Genomic DNA, 13,220 nt, shown 5'->3' on the forward strand with positions numbered 1-13,220 from the left:
ACATGGTTGACTATGTATCTCTTAATCACAATCATAAGGCTGACCAGGCTGACCATGTATTTGTTATTCACAATCATATGGCTTTCTATATCGGGGTTTAGTGAACAGGGCTATCCATTACATGGGATATTTTTAAAAACAAAGGAATGAGGTTCTCACACCAGATAGCAGCCACAGGACATCTAAATCTTTCAGATAAAGAGAATTTATTGCTCCATTATCAGAAGAAACAAACTTCTTCCTGCCTTGCTCAGCCCTAAGACGCTGTCAGGATTAAGACGACGAAGTTGACACTGACCAGACAGAATCCTGCGTTTGAATGGAATTTATGCATTATGAGGTGTATGAATATGCAACAGGCTATAGTTTTTGAGGGTTAATCCTTTGTTAACAGGTGTCCCCTTTTTGGGCTTATTCTGTCCAGAAAGAAGTACCTGGACTCTTTGTAACTCTTTATTTTTATTGTCTTGTATTGTCTTAATCCAAATTTTTCAAATTTTTATTACGCTAATTATATAACTAATTTTATAACTGTTTTATTACTATTAACCTTTTAAAATTCTAAAACCAAGTGATTGGCATTTTTCACAGAAATTATGAGAGTATGATCAACAGCCCCATGCAGGCTCATGTCTCTGCCACGGTCAAGGAACTCAAAGAGGAGATGAGGGAGATGAGGGAGGTGGTGAGGAAGATCAATGCAGCACCCGTGTGAGTCACAGGCCCCAAAGTCAGAGCCCAACGTCCCCCAGCTCGACAGAGAGGGTGCACCCCACGGGCTGACCTGTGGTTCTGTCTGTGTGACCATGGGGAAGACACAGGAAGGTGGGATGGGAAACCCACTTCTGTTGGGAAGGATGAAAGTTTGCCAAGAAAGTCTCACAGGTGTGTGTGCTGGGCAGAAAGATTTTTGAATGGAGAATCTGAAGATGGAATAGAGATGGAAGCAAGTTGTGATGTAGAGGAAAAGAATTGCTGAGCCAGTCTTACTGGATAAGCAAGGAGGCAAAGGGTGTGTTAGTTAGAAGGGGGTTTTAGGGCTTAGAGCAAAGGATAAACTCACCTCAAACAAGAAGATGTTTTTACCGAGCAGAAAGATAGCACAGGCAAACAAGCCTGCCAATGGTGCAAGTAGAAAAAAGGTCTCAGAATTTTCCACTGCAAGAAAACTGAAAAACATCTTCTAGCTTATAGTGGTGCTCAAAGTGGGGTGCCATCAGTAAGAGCCTGAGTGAGGAATGCGGGTCTCCAGGCCTGCCTGCAGCTGGAGCTGGCAGATGTAGGCACATGCCTGTCGCCCGTGACCCTGAACTGCTGTAACATCTTGGATGTAATAAATTGCATTTTGAAGAGCTGCCTGCAGTCCCACATCCATCGTTTAGGCTCTTACACCCCCTCATCCACATCTGGGACAGAAGGGTCCCCCTGGGATCTCTGAGAGCTACAAAACCCAGACCTCTGCCAAATCGCGTCAAACTTTTTCCCCTGCACCAGCAGTGATACCACGTCTATCGTGCAATCATCAAAAAGCTCTTGGCCTTCCACAAGAGACCATGCCTCCCTAGAGAATGAGTCTGCAGGGTTGGAAAAAAACCCTTGCTCTCTGGCCCACAGAAATAATCTTTCAAAATCACTCCAGGAAACGGAAATCTATTTCCGCTCCATGAGACCCTTCCAGAGGTCCAAAACCAGAGAATCCTCCATGAAAGCCACAGGATTTGCCATTATCTCAAGAGCTGCAGGGAAAGTGCCAAACGCTCGCAGTCGCCACGCCAAAACTGGGAGGGGGAGTTAAACGATATGACCTCAACCATGGCTGTTCAACACACCAAGGCCACCAGATGTCGCTACAGGACAGGAAATAACACGATGTGGACACGCAGCTCTCCCAAGGTAAAAAAGAGCACTTTTAATTTCTGACTGTGGCATTTATAGATTTCCAAAAGTGACCGTGGATTGAAGGGTGAAAGTGCCATCTCTCCAATGACACTGGACAATCAACAGGCCATCAAATTTCTCCTCCTCCATAAAAGAATGCAAAGCAATAAGTTATTTACATAAAGTTTGGGAGAAAGTTCCTTACAAAAATGTAAACATCAGAAGGTGCAGAAAAACATAAAAAACCAGGGCCACAGAGCATTGTTTTTTGCTTATCTCCTGTTTCTGGGTCCATCAGTGCCTTGCCTCAGAGATAACTCCCTCCAGCAGCCGTTTCTGTTTGATGGGCAATCAAGGACTAATCATGACTCAGAACGATATCAGCCCATTGGGAGATGCCCTGCCCAGTGGGAGGAGCTAAGCCTGGATGTAATCTGGGCTTTTGGACAGAGTGGGCCACCCTTACCCACTGGTTTCCAGAGGACAAGAGCTACCAGATCTTTCCTATGGGATCACTACATCAACAACACCATTTTATCTTTATTGCTACCACCACCCTAACTAGCAGAGTGTCAGGTTGTGTTCTGACTCTGTCAGTGGTCTTCTTTTGTATTATTGCATGTTTGTTGGGTTTTTTTTTTCTTTTTTAAATTGTATTTCTGGCTTAGAATCTCTCACAGGTTTTGCTTTCAAACCAGAACATAATTTTGGCGCCAAAAGTGGGGAACCAAGGTTTGTGCTCAAGGAACTGGTTACACTGGGTGGGTAATGCAGAAGGATAGGGAAACTCCTTGTGTACCACAAGGAGACCTCATTTTAAGTGAGAACTGTGTGTAAAGTTTCATTCTGTATTATATATACATTTTTACATATGTATATATCTATATCAGTTATATATATATATATATACACATAAGAGGGTATTGGTTCGGGTATAAATGGTAGTAGAATAAGGGGTGGATTATGTCCTAGGTTCCAATATAAAGATGTATTCTATTCCCATCCTCAAGAGCTACTGAAACCAGGAGGGACATTGTTTTTTCCTTATCTCTTGTTAATGGACCCATCAGTGTCTTGCCCATGACTCAGAGATAACTCCCTCCAGGAGCCATTTCTGCCTTAACTAGCAGGGTGTCAGGTTGAATTCTGACTTTCTCAGTGGTTTTTCTTTTGTATTATAGCATGTATTTTGGTTTTTTCCCATTTATTAATAAATTGCATTTCTGACTTGGAGTCTCTCACTGGTTTTACTTTCAAACCAGAACAATTGGCCACTGGCGATGGTTGTTTGGCTTGATTGACCAATTGGATCCATGTGTGTGTTGTGACTGTCAGGCAAGGGCCATGGGTTATTCTTAGTAGTAAAGTATGGTATAACAAAGCGATTGATCAGCCTGCTGCAATCATGGAGTCAATGCTCATTATTCCCCTTGGGGGACCACTGCTACAACAGGGACTGATGATTTTTCTTTCAGCGCTGGACAGTCCTTTTTCCAATGTCCCCATTTCTTACAGGATGCACTCTGGGCCTTCTCCAGAGGGGAAGCTTTCTTGGGTGACTTTTCCAGAGTTGCCTTCTTGCTAGGCTGGGATTAACTCTTTCAGTTGGGCCCCTGTCTCAAAATACCTTCCAGGCAACCTCCAGCAGTTTATCCATGTCTTGAACTCCCTTTATCTTTTCTTCTTATATCATTTGAAGCCTGACCCACACAAAACAAAACCAGGTGTTCTTTACCATCAGTCGATTCAGGATCTACATCAGTATATTTGATGGCAGATCTCTTCACCTGTTCAAAAATCAGTGTGTGATTCATCATAATTTTGCCTCACTGGGTAAAACTTTGACTAATTTACAGCTTTAGAGACCCCAAGTTTTAACCCACATTCCACGAGGCTTTGATATAATTTTAATTTTGCCACCTGCTCCAGTGTATTTGCCTCCCACCCAGGGTTTCCAAGGGGAAATATCTCAGTGACAGCGCCTTGAAGCAGCTCCCTTGCTGTGCTCCCCTCAAGGAACATTGAGGTGGATTTATTGACCACTTGTCCCTCAGTGGGGTCTGTGGTATTTGCTGGGTCCCCAGGATGAAGGAGGAACTGAGAATCTGACTCCATGTTCCTAGAAGGCTAATTTATTATTTTATGGTATTGCTTTATATTAAAGAGTGATATACTGAATATCTACTAAAGAATAGAGAAAGGATACAGACAGAAGGCTTAACAAGAATGAGTAATAAAAACTTGTGACTCCTTCCAGAGTCCCAACAGAGCTGGATGGTGATTGGTCATTAAGTAAAAACAATTCACATGTTGCATAAACAATCTCCAACCACATTCCAAAGCAGCAAAACACAGGAGAAGCAAATCAGATAATAGTTTTCTTTTTTCTCTGAAGCTTCACGGCTTCCCACGAGAAGAATCCTGGGCAAAGAGGATTTTTTCAGAAAATATGGCAGTGACAATGGTCAAGTGATGTGTCTGACACAGACTTCAGATCAGCCCGGTGTGAATACAGAGGACATTCATTCATTCATTCATTCATTCATTCATTCATTCATTCATTCATTCATTCATTCATTCATTCATTTATTAATAGGCTGTATGGTGCACACATGAACTAAGAGATTATATTGCACCAACCAGCAGCTACAATGAATCATCAATAATCAATATCGGTATCGAACACCGTATCAAATTGGTGGTGATCAATAACAATGCGTAAAAGGCAATACAAAAGTGCAAAAGGCAATTATTAAATTGGCATTTATGACCCAGCTGGGCTGCAGGCACAGTGGAAAGCTGGAAGCTCTTGAGGGGACTCATTCACCCCTGTCCCCTTTCCCTGACTGTCCCCAGAGTGTCCCTGAGTGTCCCCAGAGTGTCCCCAGTGATGTCACCCCAGGAATTCCCATCAGGATTTGGGACAGTATCATTGAAAATTCCCAGAAAATTCCCCAAATCTGTCTCAAATACTGCACAGGTGACAGCAGCGATGTCCCCAATGATGTCAGTGCTCCCATGTGAAACTTTCCTGCAGCAGCCTCGGGATGTCCTCAATGGCTTTTTGGCACTGCTTGGCCACTGTGCAGCTGCCAGGGCCACCGGGGCCACCCCAGCCACCACAGGGACTCAAGAGGATGTTGTCGATGACCCCAAGTGTCCCAAGCAGGTGATCCTTGGCCAGGTGGGTGCTGGCCTCCCACAGCCACTCAAACTTGGCCACTTTGGCTACCAAGGCCTGGAGGACATCAGGGGACACCTCATTTGTCCCCTTCAGGATGGCCTTCATGTCCCTGAGCCACCACTCCATGTTCCAGTAGAACAAGGTGGCTCTGTCACAGGTGGCTACCAAGCGCTGCAGCAGCCCCAGGGCCACCTCTGCCCAATGTCCCCTCCTGGTGGCCGCCACAGCCTCTCCCATGGCCTCACTGGTGGCTGCTGCCACCTGGGCATTGTGCGTGGCCATTTCCAAGGCCACCACCTCCTTGCCCAGGGCCACCATCAGCTGCTGGTCTGGGACCACCTTCCCCCAGATGTCACAGAGTTTGGTGGCCTCCCTGGCCAGCCAGTCCCAGCTGTCCACAAGCCTGGCCACCAACTTCTGCCATGCCTTGGCTGCAGCTCTCACATCAGCCCAGGGGGTCCCAGGGGTGGCCCAGAGGGTGGCCAGGGCCCTTCTCAGGGAGGGGACACCAGGGTGGCCAAGGGAGGTGACACCGCCATGGTTCAGGATCGCACGGAGGCTCTGGGTGAAGTTCTTCAGGTCCTTATGCAGGGAGTCTGGGGAGTCACGCAGGCACGTACCCCAGTGTGGCCCAGTCACGGCGGCCACCACCTCACCCAGGGTGGCCACCACGGCCACCAGCGTCTGCAGCTGTGGAGGGGACACCTGGAGAGGGGACATGGGAGGTGTCAGGGACCTTGTGGCATTTGTGGCCTCCTGCAGTGGCCCCATGCCCCCGAGGGGTTCTGCTTTGCCCCTCCGTCCATTTGTCAGCCTCTTGTCCCCGCTGCCAGCGCCCACCGGCCCCCATGTCCCCTCCCCACCGTGGGCCCCCCATCCCCCATTGCCCCCTCCCCCCATGACCCCTCCACCCCCTTGTGTCCTCTCTGTCTGCCTCCCCAACGTCCCCTCCCCTGTCGCACCTTTTGGGGCTCCATGCTCACTGCTGACACCTTGGGGACACTCTGAGGATGCTCCAGGGGTCGAATGAGCCTTGGAATGTCCTCAGTGGCTCTTTGGCACCTCTCGGCAAACACACAGGCACTGGGGCTGGCGGGACCACCATTGAACAAGAATTTGATGATGTCTGGAAGTGTCCCCAGCAGGTGATCCTTGGCCAGGCGGGCGTTGGCCTCCCACAGCCGCTCAGCCATGGCCACCTTGGCCACCAAGTCCTCAGGGACATCAGGGGACGCCGCATTTGTCCCCTTCAGGGTGGCCTCGATGTCCCTGAGCAGGCGCTGCAGCTCCCGGGGGAACGCGGTGGCTTCGTCACACGCGGCCACCAAGCGCTCCAGCAGCCCCAGGGCTGCCTCCACCCGCTGTCTCACCATGGTGACCCTTGTTGCCTCGCTGGCAGCCACCCTGGCCTCTCTCCTCACCTGGGCTTCATGCCTGGCCATCACCTCGGCCCTCTCCTCCCTGCTCAGGGCCTGACCCAGCTCCACCATATTTTCCTGAGCTGTCCCATAATGAGCAGTCTCGTCCTGCAGCTCTCTGGCCCGGGTGGTGGTGGTGGCCGCCTTGTCAGCCGCCTCAGTGGCCAAATCCCTGCAGGTGTCACGGAGCTTGGTGGCTTTCCTGGCCAGCTGGGCCCACCTGCTCACAAGCACAGCCACCAACCCCTGCCAATCACAGGCCACCATTGTCACATGATTCCGAGTCGTCCATGGGGTGCTCCTGTAGGCAGTCAGGGCCTGGCTCAAGGAGGTGACAGGGCCATCATCATCGGAGGTGACATTGCAGTGCCACCAGGCATCATCAGTGCAGTACAGGGTGACCCGGAGTTTCTCAGTGAAGAACACCAGGTCCCAGCACAGGCTTGCCATGGACACAGGCAGCATCATCTTGGCCTGACTGGGCAGGGTGGCCAGCAGCTCACCCAGGGTGGCCACCACTGTGACCTGTGGCTGCAGCACGGCCAGGGACAGCTGAAGACGGGACAGGGGAGATGTCATGTACCTGGTGGCACTTACGGCCTCTGGGGGTGGCCCCCTGCCACTGAGGGGTCCCCTTTGTTCCCTCCATCCCTTTGTCAGCCTCTTGTTCCCTCTGCCACCCCCTGCCCCACCCCTCATAGCCCCTCCCATCCCCGCCCCTCTGCTGCCCCCTCTGCCACCCCCCACCACCCCCCCCGTGTCCTCCTCATTCTCCACTGACCCCTTCCCTCCCGTGTCCCCTCCCCCCCATCACCTCCTCCCTTCCTGCCACTCGCTCCTGTCCCCTTTGTGACCCCCTGTCCCATTCGCCACCCCCCGTGTCCCCTCCATCTCCCATTGCCCCCACTCCGCCTCTCTGTTCCCCTTGCAACCCTCCCCCAACCCCCGTCACACCTTTTGGAGCTCCATACTCAAGGGGGACACCTTGGGGACGCTCTGGGGATGCTTTGGGCATCGAAGGAACCTTGGGATGTCCTCGATGGCTCTTTGGCACCGCTCGGCCACCCCACAGGCACTGGAGCTGGCGGAACCACCATTGAAATAGTCCTTGATGTCTTTAAGTGTCCCCGTCAAGTGATCCTTGACCAGGCGGGCATTGGCCTCCCACATCCGCTCAGCAACAGCCACTTGGGCCACCAAGGCCTCAGGGACATCAGGGGATGCCTCATTTGTCCCCTCCAGGGCAGCCTTGATGTCCCCAACCCTGCGCTGCAGCTCCCGGGGGAACGCGGTGGCTTCGTCACACGTGGCCACCAAGCGCTCCAGCAGCCCCAGGGCTGCCTCCACCCGCTGTCTCTCCATGGTGGCCCTTGTTGCCTCGCTGGCAGCCACCCAGGCCTCTTGCCTCACCTGGGCTTCATGCCCAGCCACCACCTCGGCCCCCTCCTCCCTGCCCAGGGCCTGACCCAGCTCCACCATGTTTTCCTGAGCCGTCCAATAATGGTTAACCTTGTACTGCAGCTCCCTGGCCCGGGCGACTGTGTTGGTTGCCTCAGTGGCCACCTTGGTGGCCATCACCCTGCAGGTGTTGCGGAGCTCAGTGGCTGCCCTGGTGAGCTTGGCCCAGCTGTTCACAAGGGCATCCACTGACCACTGCCACTTGAGTGCCTCCTCTGTCACATCGTCCCAGGTGGTCCATGGGGTGCTCTTGTAGGCGGCCAGGGCTTGGTTCAGGGAGATGAGAGAGAAATCCCCGTTCAAGGTGATATCGACGCGCCACCAGATGCCCTTAATGCACTCCATGGTCTCCCAGAGCTCATTGGTGAATTCATCCAGGTCCTTGTACAGGCACCCTGGAGACTCGAGCAGAATCATTTTATCCAGACTGGTCAGGGTGGCCAGCAATTCGCCCAGGATGGATACCACGGCGACCTGTGGCTGCAGCAGGTTCGGGGACAGCTGGGGAGGGAACAGAGGAGGTGTCACAGATGTGGTGGCACTTTCAGCCTCATGGGATAGCCCCCTGCCACTGAGGGGTCCCCTTTGTCCCCTCCATTCCTTTGTCCGCCTCTGGTTCCCTCTGCCACCCCCTGCCCCTCCCCTCGTAGCCCCTCCTGTCCCCTGTCCACACTGCTTTCCCCTCTGACCCCCCCTGCCACCTCCTATGTCCCTACCGTCCCATCTCCCACTCATCCTCCACTGCCTCCTCCCCGCTATGTCCCCCCCACCCCATCACCTTCTCCCTTTCCTGCTACTTCCTCCTGTCCCCTTTGTGACCCCCTGTCCCCTCCCACCATCCTCAATATCGCCCCCATCCCCCATTGCCCCCTCCCCTCCCCACCCACTATCCCCTCTGTCCCCCCCCACCCCCCTCATCCTCGTTGCACCTCTTGGAGCTCCTTGCCCACTGGGGACACCTTGGGGACACCTTGGGGACCCTCCTGGGGGCGAACAAGCCTTGGGATGTCCTCGATGGCTCTTTGGCACCTCTCAGCCACCTCACTGAGGTTGGCAGGACCACCAGTGAACAAGAATTTGATGGTGTCTTGAAGTGTCCCCAGCAGGTGATCCTTGGCCAGGCGGGTGTTGGCCTCCCACAGCTGCTTGGCCATGGCCACCTTGGCCACCAAGTCCTCGGGGACATCAGGGGACACCGCATTTGTCCCCTTCAGGGTGGCCTCGATGTCTCCAACCCTGCGCTGCAGCTCCCGGGGGAACGCGGTGGCTTCATCACATGCGGCCACCAAGCGCTCCAGCAGCCCCAGGGCCGCCTCCACCCGCTGTCTCTCCACGGTGGCCCTTGTTGCCTCGCTGGCAGCCACCCTGGCCTCTCTCCTCACCCGGGCTCCATGCCCGGCCACCACCTTGGCCCCCTCCTCCCAGCCCAGGGCCTGACCCAGCTCCACCATGTTTTCCTGAGCTGTCCCAAAACGTGCAGCCTTGGCCTGCAGCTCCCTGGCCCAGGTGGTGGCGGAGGCCACCCTGTTGGCTTCCTCAGTGGCCACCCTCCTGCGGGTGTTACGGAGCTTGGTGGCCTTCCTGACCATCTGGGCCCACCTGTTCACAAGCGCAGCCACTGACCCCTGCCACATGCTGGCCACCATTGTCACATGGTTCCAGCGAGTCCATAGGATGCTCTTGAAGGCAGTCAGGGCCTGGCTCAAGGAGGTGACAGGGTCATCATCATCGGAGGTCACATTCCGGCGCCACCAGGTGTCATCAGTGCAGTACAGGGTGATCCAGAGGTCCTTGGTGAAGTCCACCAGATCCCAGTACAGGCGCAATGCCGACACGACCTTCATCTTGGCCTGACTGCGCAGGGTGGCCAGCAGCTCGCCCAGGATGGCTACCACGGTGACCTGTGGCTGCAGCAGGGCCAGGGACAGCTGGGAAGGGGACAGGGGAGGTGTCAGGAACCTCATGGCACTTACAGCCTCCTGGGATAGCCCCCTGGCCCCGAGGGGTCCTCTTTGTCCCCTCCATCCCTTTCTTAGTCTCTTGTTCCCTCTGCCACTCTCTGCCCCTCCCCTCATAGGTTCTCCGTCCCCCTGCTCCCACTGCTGCCCCCTCTCCCACCTCCTATGTCCCCTCCCCCTATGTACCCCCACCCCCCACTGCCACTCATCACCCCCTTCTCCACTCCACCCCTCTGTCACCTCCCCCCTTCCTGTCACTCCCCCTCCTGTCCTCTTTGTGACCCCCTGTCCCCTCTCACCATCCTCCATGTCCCCCCCATTGCTGCTTCCCCTTCCCCACAGCATCCTCTCTCTCCCCCTCTCTCTCCAGCCCCCCCCCCCCCCATTCGCACCTCTTGTAGCTCCCTGCTCACTGGGGATACCCTGGGGACATCTTGGAGATGATCCAGGGGTCTGAGGAGCCTTGGGATGTCCTCAATCGCTCTTTGGCACCGCTCGGCCACCTCACAGGCACTGGGGCTGACGGGACCACCATCAAAATAGAACTTGATTATGTCGTCAACTGCCCTCAACAGGTGATCCTTGACCAGACGGGCATTGGCCTCCCACAACTGCTCACACTCGGCCACCTTGGCCACCAAGTCCTCGGGGATATCAGGGGATGCCTCATTTGTCCCCTTCAGGGCAGCCTTGGTGTCCCTAAGCCGCCACTGCAGCTCCCTGGGGAACGCCGTGGCTTCGTCACACGCAGCCACCAAGCGCTCCAGCAGCCCCAGGGCCGCCTCCACCCGCTGTCTCACCGTGGTGGCCCTTCTTGCCCAGCTGGCAGCCACCATGGCATCTCTCCTCACCTGGGCTCCATGCCCGGCCACCACCTCGGCCCCCTCCTCCCTGCCCAGGGCCTGACCCAGCTCCACCATGTTTTCCTGAGCTGTCCCATAACGGGCAGCCACGGCCTGCAGCTCCCAGGCCTGGGCGGTGGCCACCATGTCAGCTGCCTCAGTGGCCATCCAGCTGCAGATTTCGTGGAGATGGGTGGCTGTCGTGGCCAGTTTGGCCCAGCTGTCCACAAGCACAGCTAGCGACCGCTGCCACTTGCTGGCCTCCCGTGTCACACGGTTCTGGGGGGTCCATGGGGTGTTCTCCCAGGCAGCCAGAGCCCGGCTCAAGCAGACGGGAGGTTCATCATCATCGGAGGTGGGAGCATCATCATCATCATCGGAGGTCACATTGCTGTGCCACCAGGTGTCATCAGTGCAGTACAGGGTGACCCGGAGGTCCTTGGTGATGTCCTCCAGGTCCTTGCACAGTCTCCCTGCATAGCTGAGCAGAATCATCTCGTCTTGACTGGGCAGGGTGGCCAGCAGCTCGCCCAGGATGGTCACCACAGTGATCTGTGGCTGCAACAGGGCCGGAGTCAGCTGGGGAGGGGACAAGGGAGGTGTCAGGGAGCTGGTGGCCCTTATGGCCTCTGGGGGTGGCCCCCTGCCACTGAGGCGGCCCCTTTGTTCCCTCCATCCCTTTGTCGGCCTCTTGTTCCCTCTGCCACCCCCTTACCCTCCCCTCATAGCCCCTCCCACCCTCTGCCTCTCTCCTGTCCCCTCTGCCACACCCCCATCCCCGTGACCTCCCCATCTCCCACTGCCCCCGCCATGTCACCTCCCCCCTTCCTGCCACTCCTTCCTGTCCCCTTTGCAACCCCGTCCCCTCCCACCAATCCCTCTGTGTCCTCACATCCCCCATTGCCCCCTTCCTCATCCCCCATCACCCCTTCCCCCCCAATGTCCCCTCTGTCCCCCTTACCCCCTTCCCCCCCCGTCAAACCTCTTGGACCTCCATGCTCACTGGAGACACCTTGGGGACACTCTGAGGACACTCTGGGGGTTGAAGGAGTCTTGGGATGTCCTCGATGGCTCTTTGGCACCGCTCGGCCACCCCACAGACACTGGGGCTGGTGGGATCACCAGTGAACAAGAACTTGATGGTGTCTGGAAGTGTCCCTACCAGGTGACGCATAGCCTGTCGGGCATTGGCCTCCCACAGCCGCTCAGCCATGGCCAATTTATTCACCACGTCCTTGGGGACATCGGGGGATGCCTCATTTGTCCCCTCCAGGGTGGCTTTGGTGCCCCTGAGCAGGCGCTGCAGCTCCCGGGGGAACGCGGTGGCTTCTTCAGACGCGGCCACCAAGCGCTCCAGCAGCCCCAGGGCCACCTCCATCCACTGTCTCTCCATGGTGGCCCTTCTTGCCTCACTGGCAGCCACCCTGGCCTCTCTCCTCACCTGGGCTTCACGCCTGGCCACCACCTCAGCCCCCTCCTCCCTGCCCAGGGCCTGACCCAGCTCCACCATGTTTTCCTGAGCTGTCCCATAACGGGCAGCCTTGTCCTGCAGCTCCCTGGCCCGGGCAGTGGCATTGGCCGCCTCAGTGGCCGCCTTGGTGGCCAAATCCCTGCAGGTGTCACGGAGCTTGGTGGCCGCCCTGGCCAGCTCGGCCCAGCTGTTCACAAGCGCATGCACCGACCACTGCCGTATGAAGTCCCTCCATATCATATCCTTTTGCATGTTAAATGGGGTGCTCTCGTAGGCAGCCAGGGCCTGGCTCCGGGAGGTGGGAGGGTCATCATCATCCGTGGTGACATCCCGATGCCACCATGTGTCATCAGTGCGGTACAGGGTGGCCCGGAGGTCCCTGGTGAATTTCACCAGGTCCAAGTACAGGCATCTTAGGGACACGGACAGCGTCTCATCCAGACTGGGCAGGGTGGCCAGCAGCTCGCCCAGGATGGCCACCATGGTGTCCTGTGGCTGCAGCAGGGCCGGGGACAGCTGGGGAGGGGACAGGGGAGGTGTCAGGGACCTAGTGGCACTTACAGCCTCCTGGAGAGGCCCCTGTCCCCTCCCGGGGTCCCCTTTGTCACCTCCCTGGAGGGCTCTGTTGTCCCTCTGTCCCTTTGTCACTCCCCGACCTCTCTGCCACCCCCCGCCACCCCCTGTTGTCCTCCCCATCCCCCTCTGTCACCCTCCCCCTTCCTCTTACACCGTCTTGTCCCCCTTGCGACCCCCTGTCCCCTCCCACCACCCCCGTGTCTCCTCCATCCCCCACTGCCCCCTTTTTCCCCCCTCCCCCCCCCCTGTCACCCCCGTGTCCCCTCTGTCTCCTCCCCCCACCACCACTCCAGAATTATCGCACCTCAAGGGGCTCCATGGCAGCTGGGGACACTCCAGGAACACTCCAGGGACACTCTGGGGATGCCTTGGGGACACTCTGGGGCCACTCCGGCTGACAAACATGCCCGGGTGACGGTTGGGGACAAGCAGGAA

The 13,220-nt window shown here is 55.9% G+C and overlaps 1 protein-coding gene across 1 annotated transcript; it reads right to left on the minus strand.

Moving 5' to 3' along the window:
• Window positions 1-3,994: 3,994 nt before the first annotated feature.
• LOC134432717 (uncharacterized) lies at window positions 3,995-13,220 on the minus strand. The gene is made up of 7 exons (XM_063181611.1): window positions 13,090-13,220; window positions 11,721-12,725; window positions 10,289-11,317; window positions 8,868-9,866; window positions 7,435-8,439; window positions 6,025-7,032; window positions 3,995-5,767 (listed from the first exon to the last, which is right to left on the minus strand). Exons 1-7 carry the CDS (start codon window positions 13,102-13,104, stop codon window positions 4,886-4,888), a joined length of 5,943 nt encoding a protein of 1,980 aa, XP_063037681.1. The 5' UTR covers window positions 13,105-13,220; the 3' UTR covers window positions 3,995-4,885.

Source organism: Melospiza melodia, assembly GCF_035770615.1.
Source record: "Melospiza melodia melodia isolate bMelMel2 chromosome 7 unlocalized genomic scaffold, bMelMel2.pri SUPER_7_unloc_1, whole genome shotgun sequence".
NCBI classification, from domain to species: domain Eukaryota; kingdom Metazoa; phylum Chordata; class Aves; order Passeriformes; family Passerellidae; genus Melospiza; species Melospiza melodia.

Bases quoted from the DNA above. Each gene is read 5' to 3' on its own strand.
- LOC134432717 (XM_063181611.1), bottom strand. The intron at 11,318-11,720 runs GTTTGACGGGGG...TCCCCTCCCCAG, and splicing joins TGAGCATGGAGGTCCAAGAG to CTGACTCCGGCCCTGTTGCA. The intron at 9,867-10,288 runs GTGCGAATGGGG...TCCCCTTCCCAG, and splicing joins TGAGCAGGGAGCTACAAGAG to CTGTCCCTGGCCCTGCTGCA.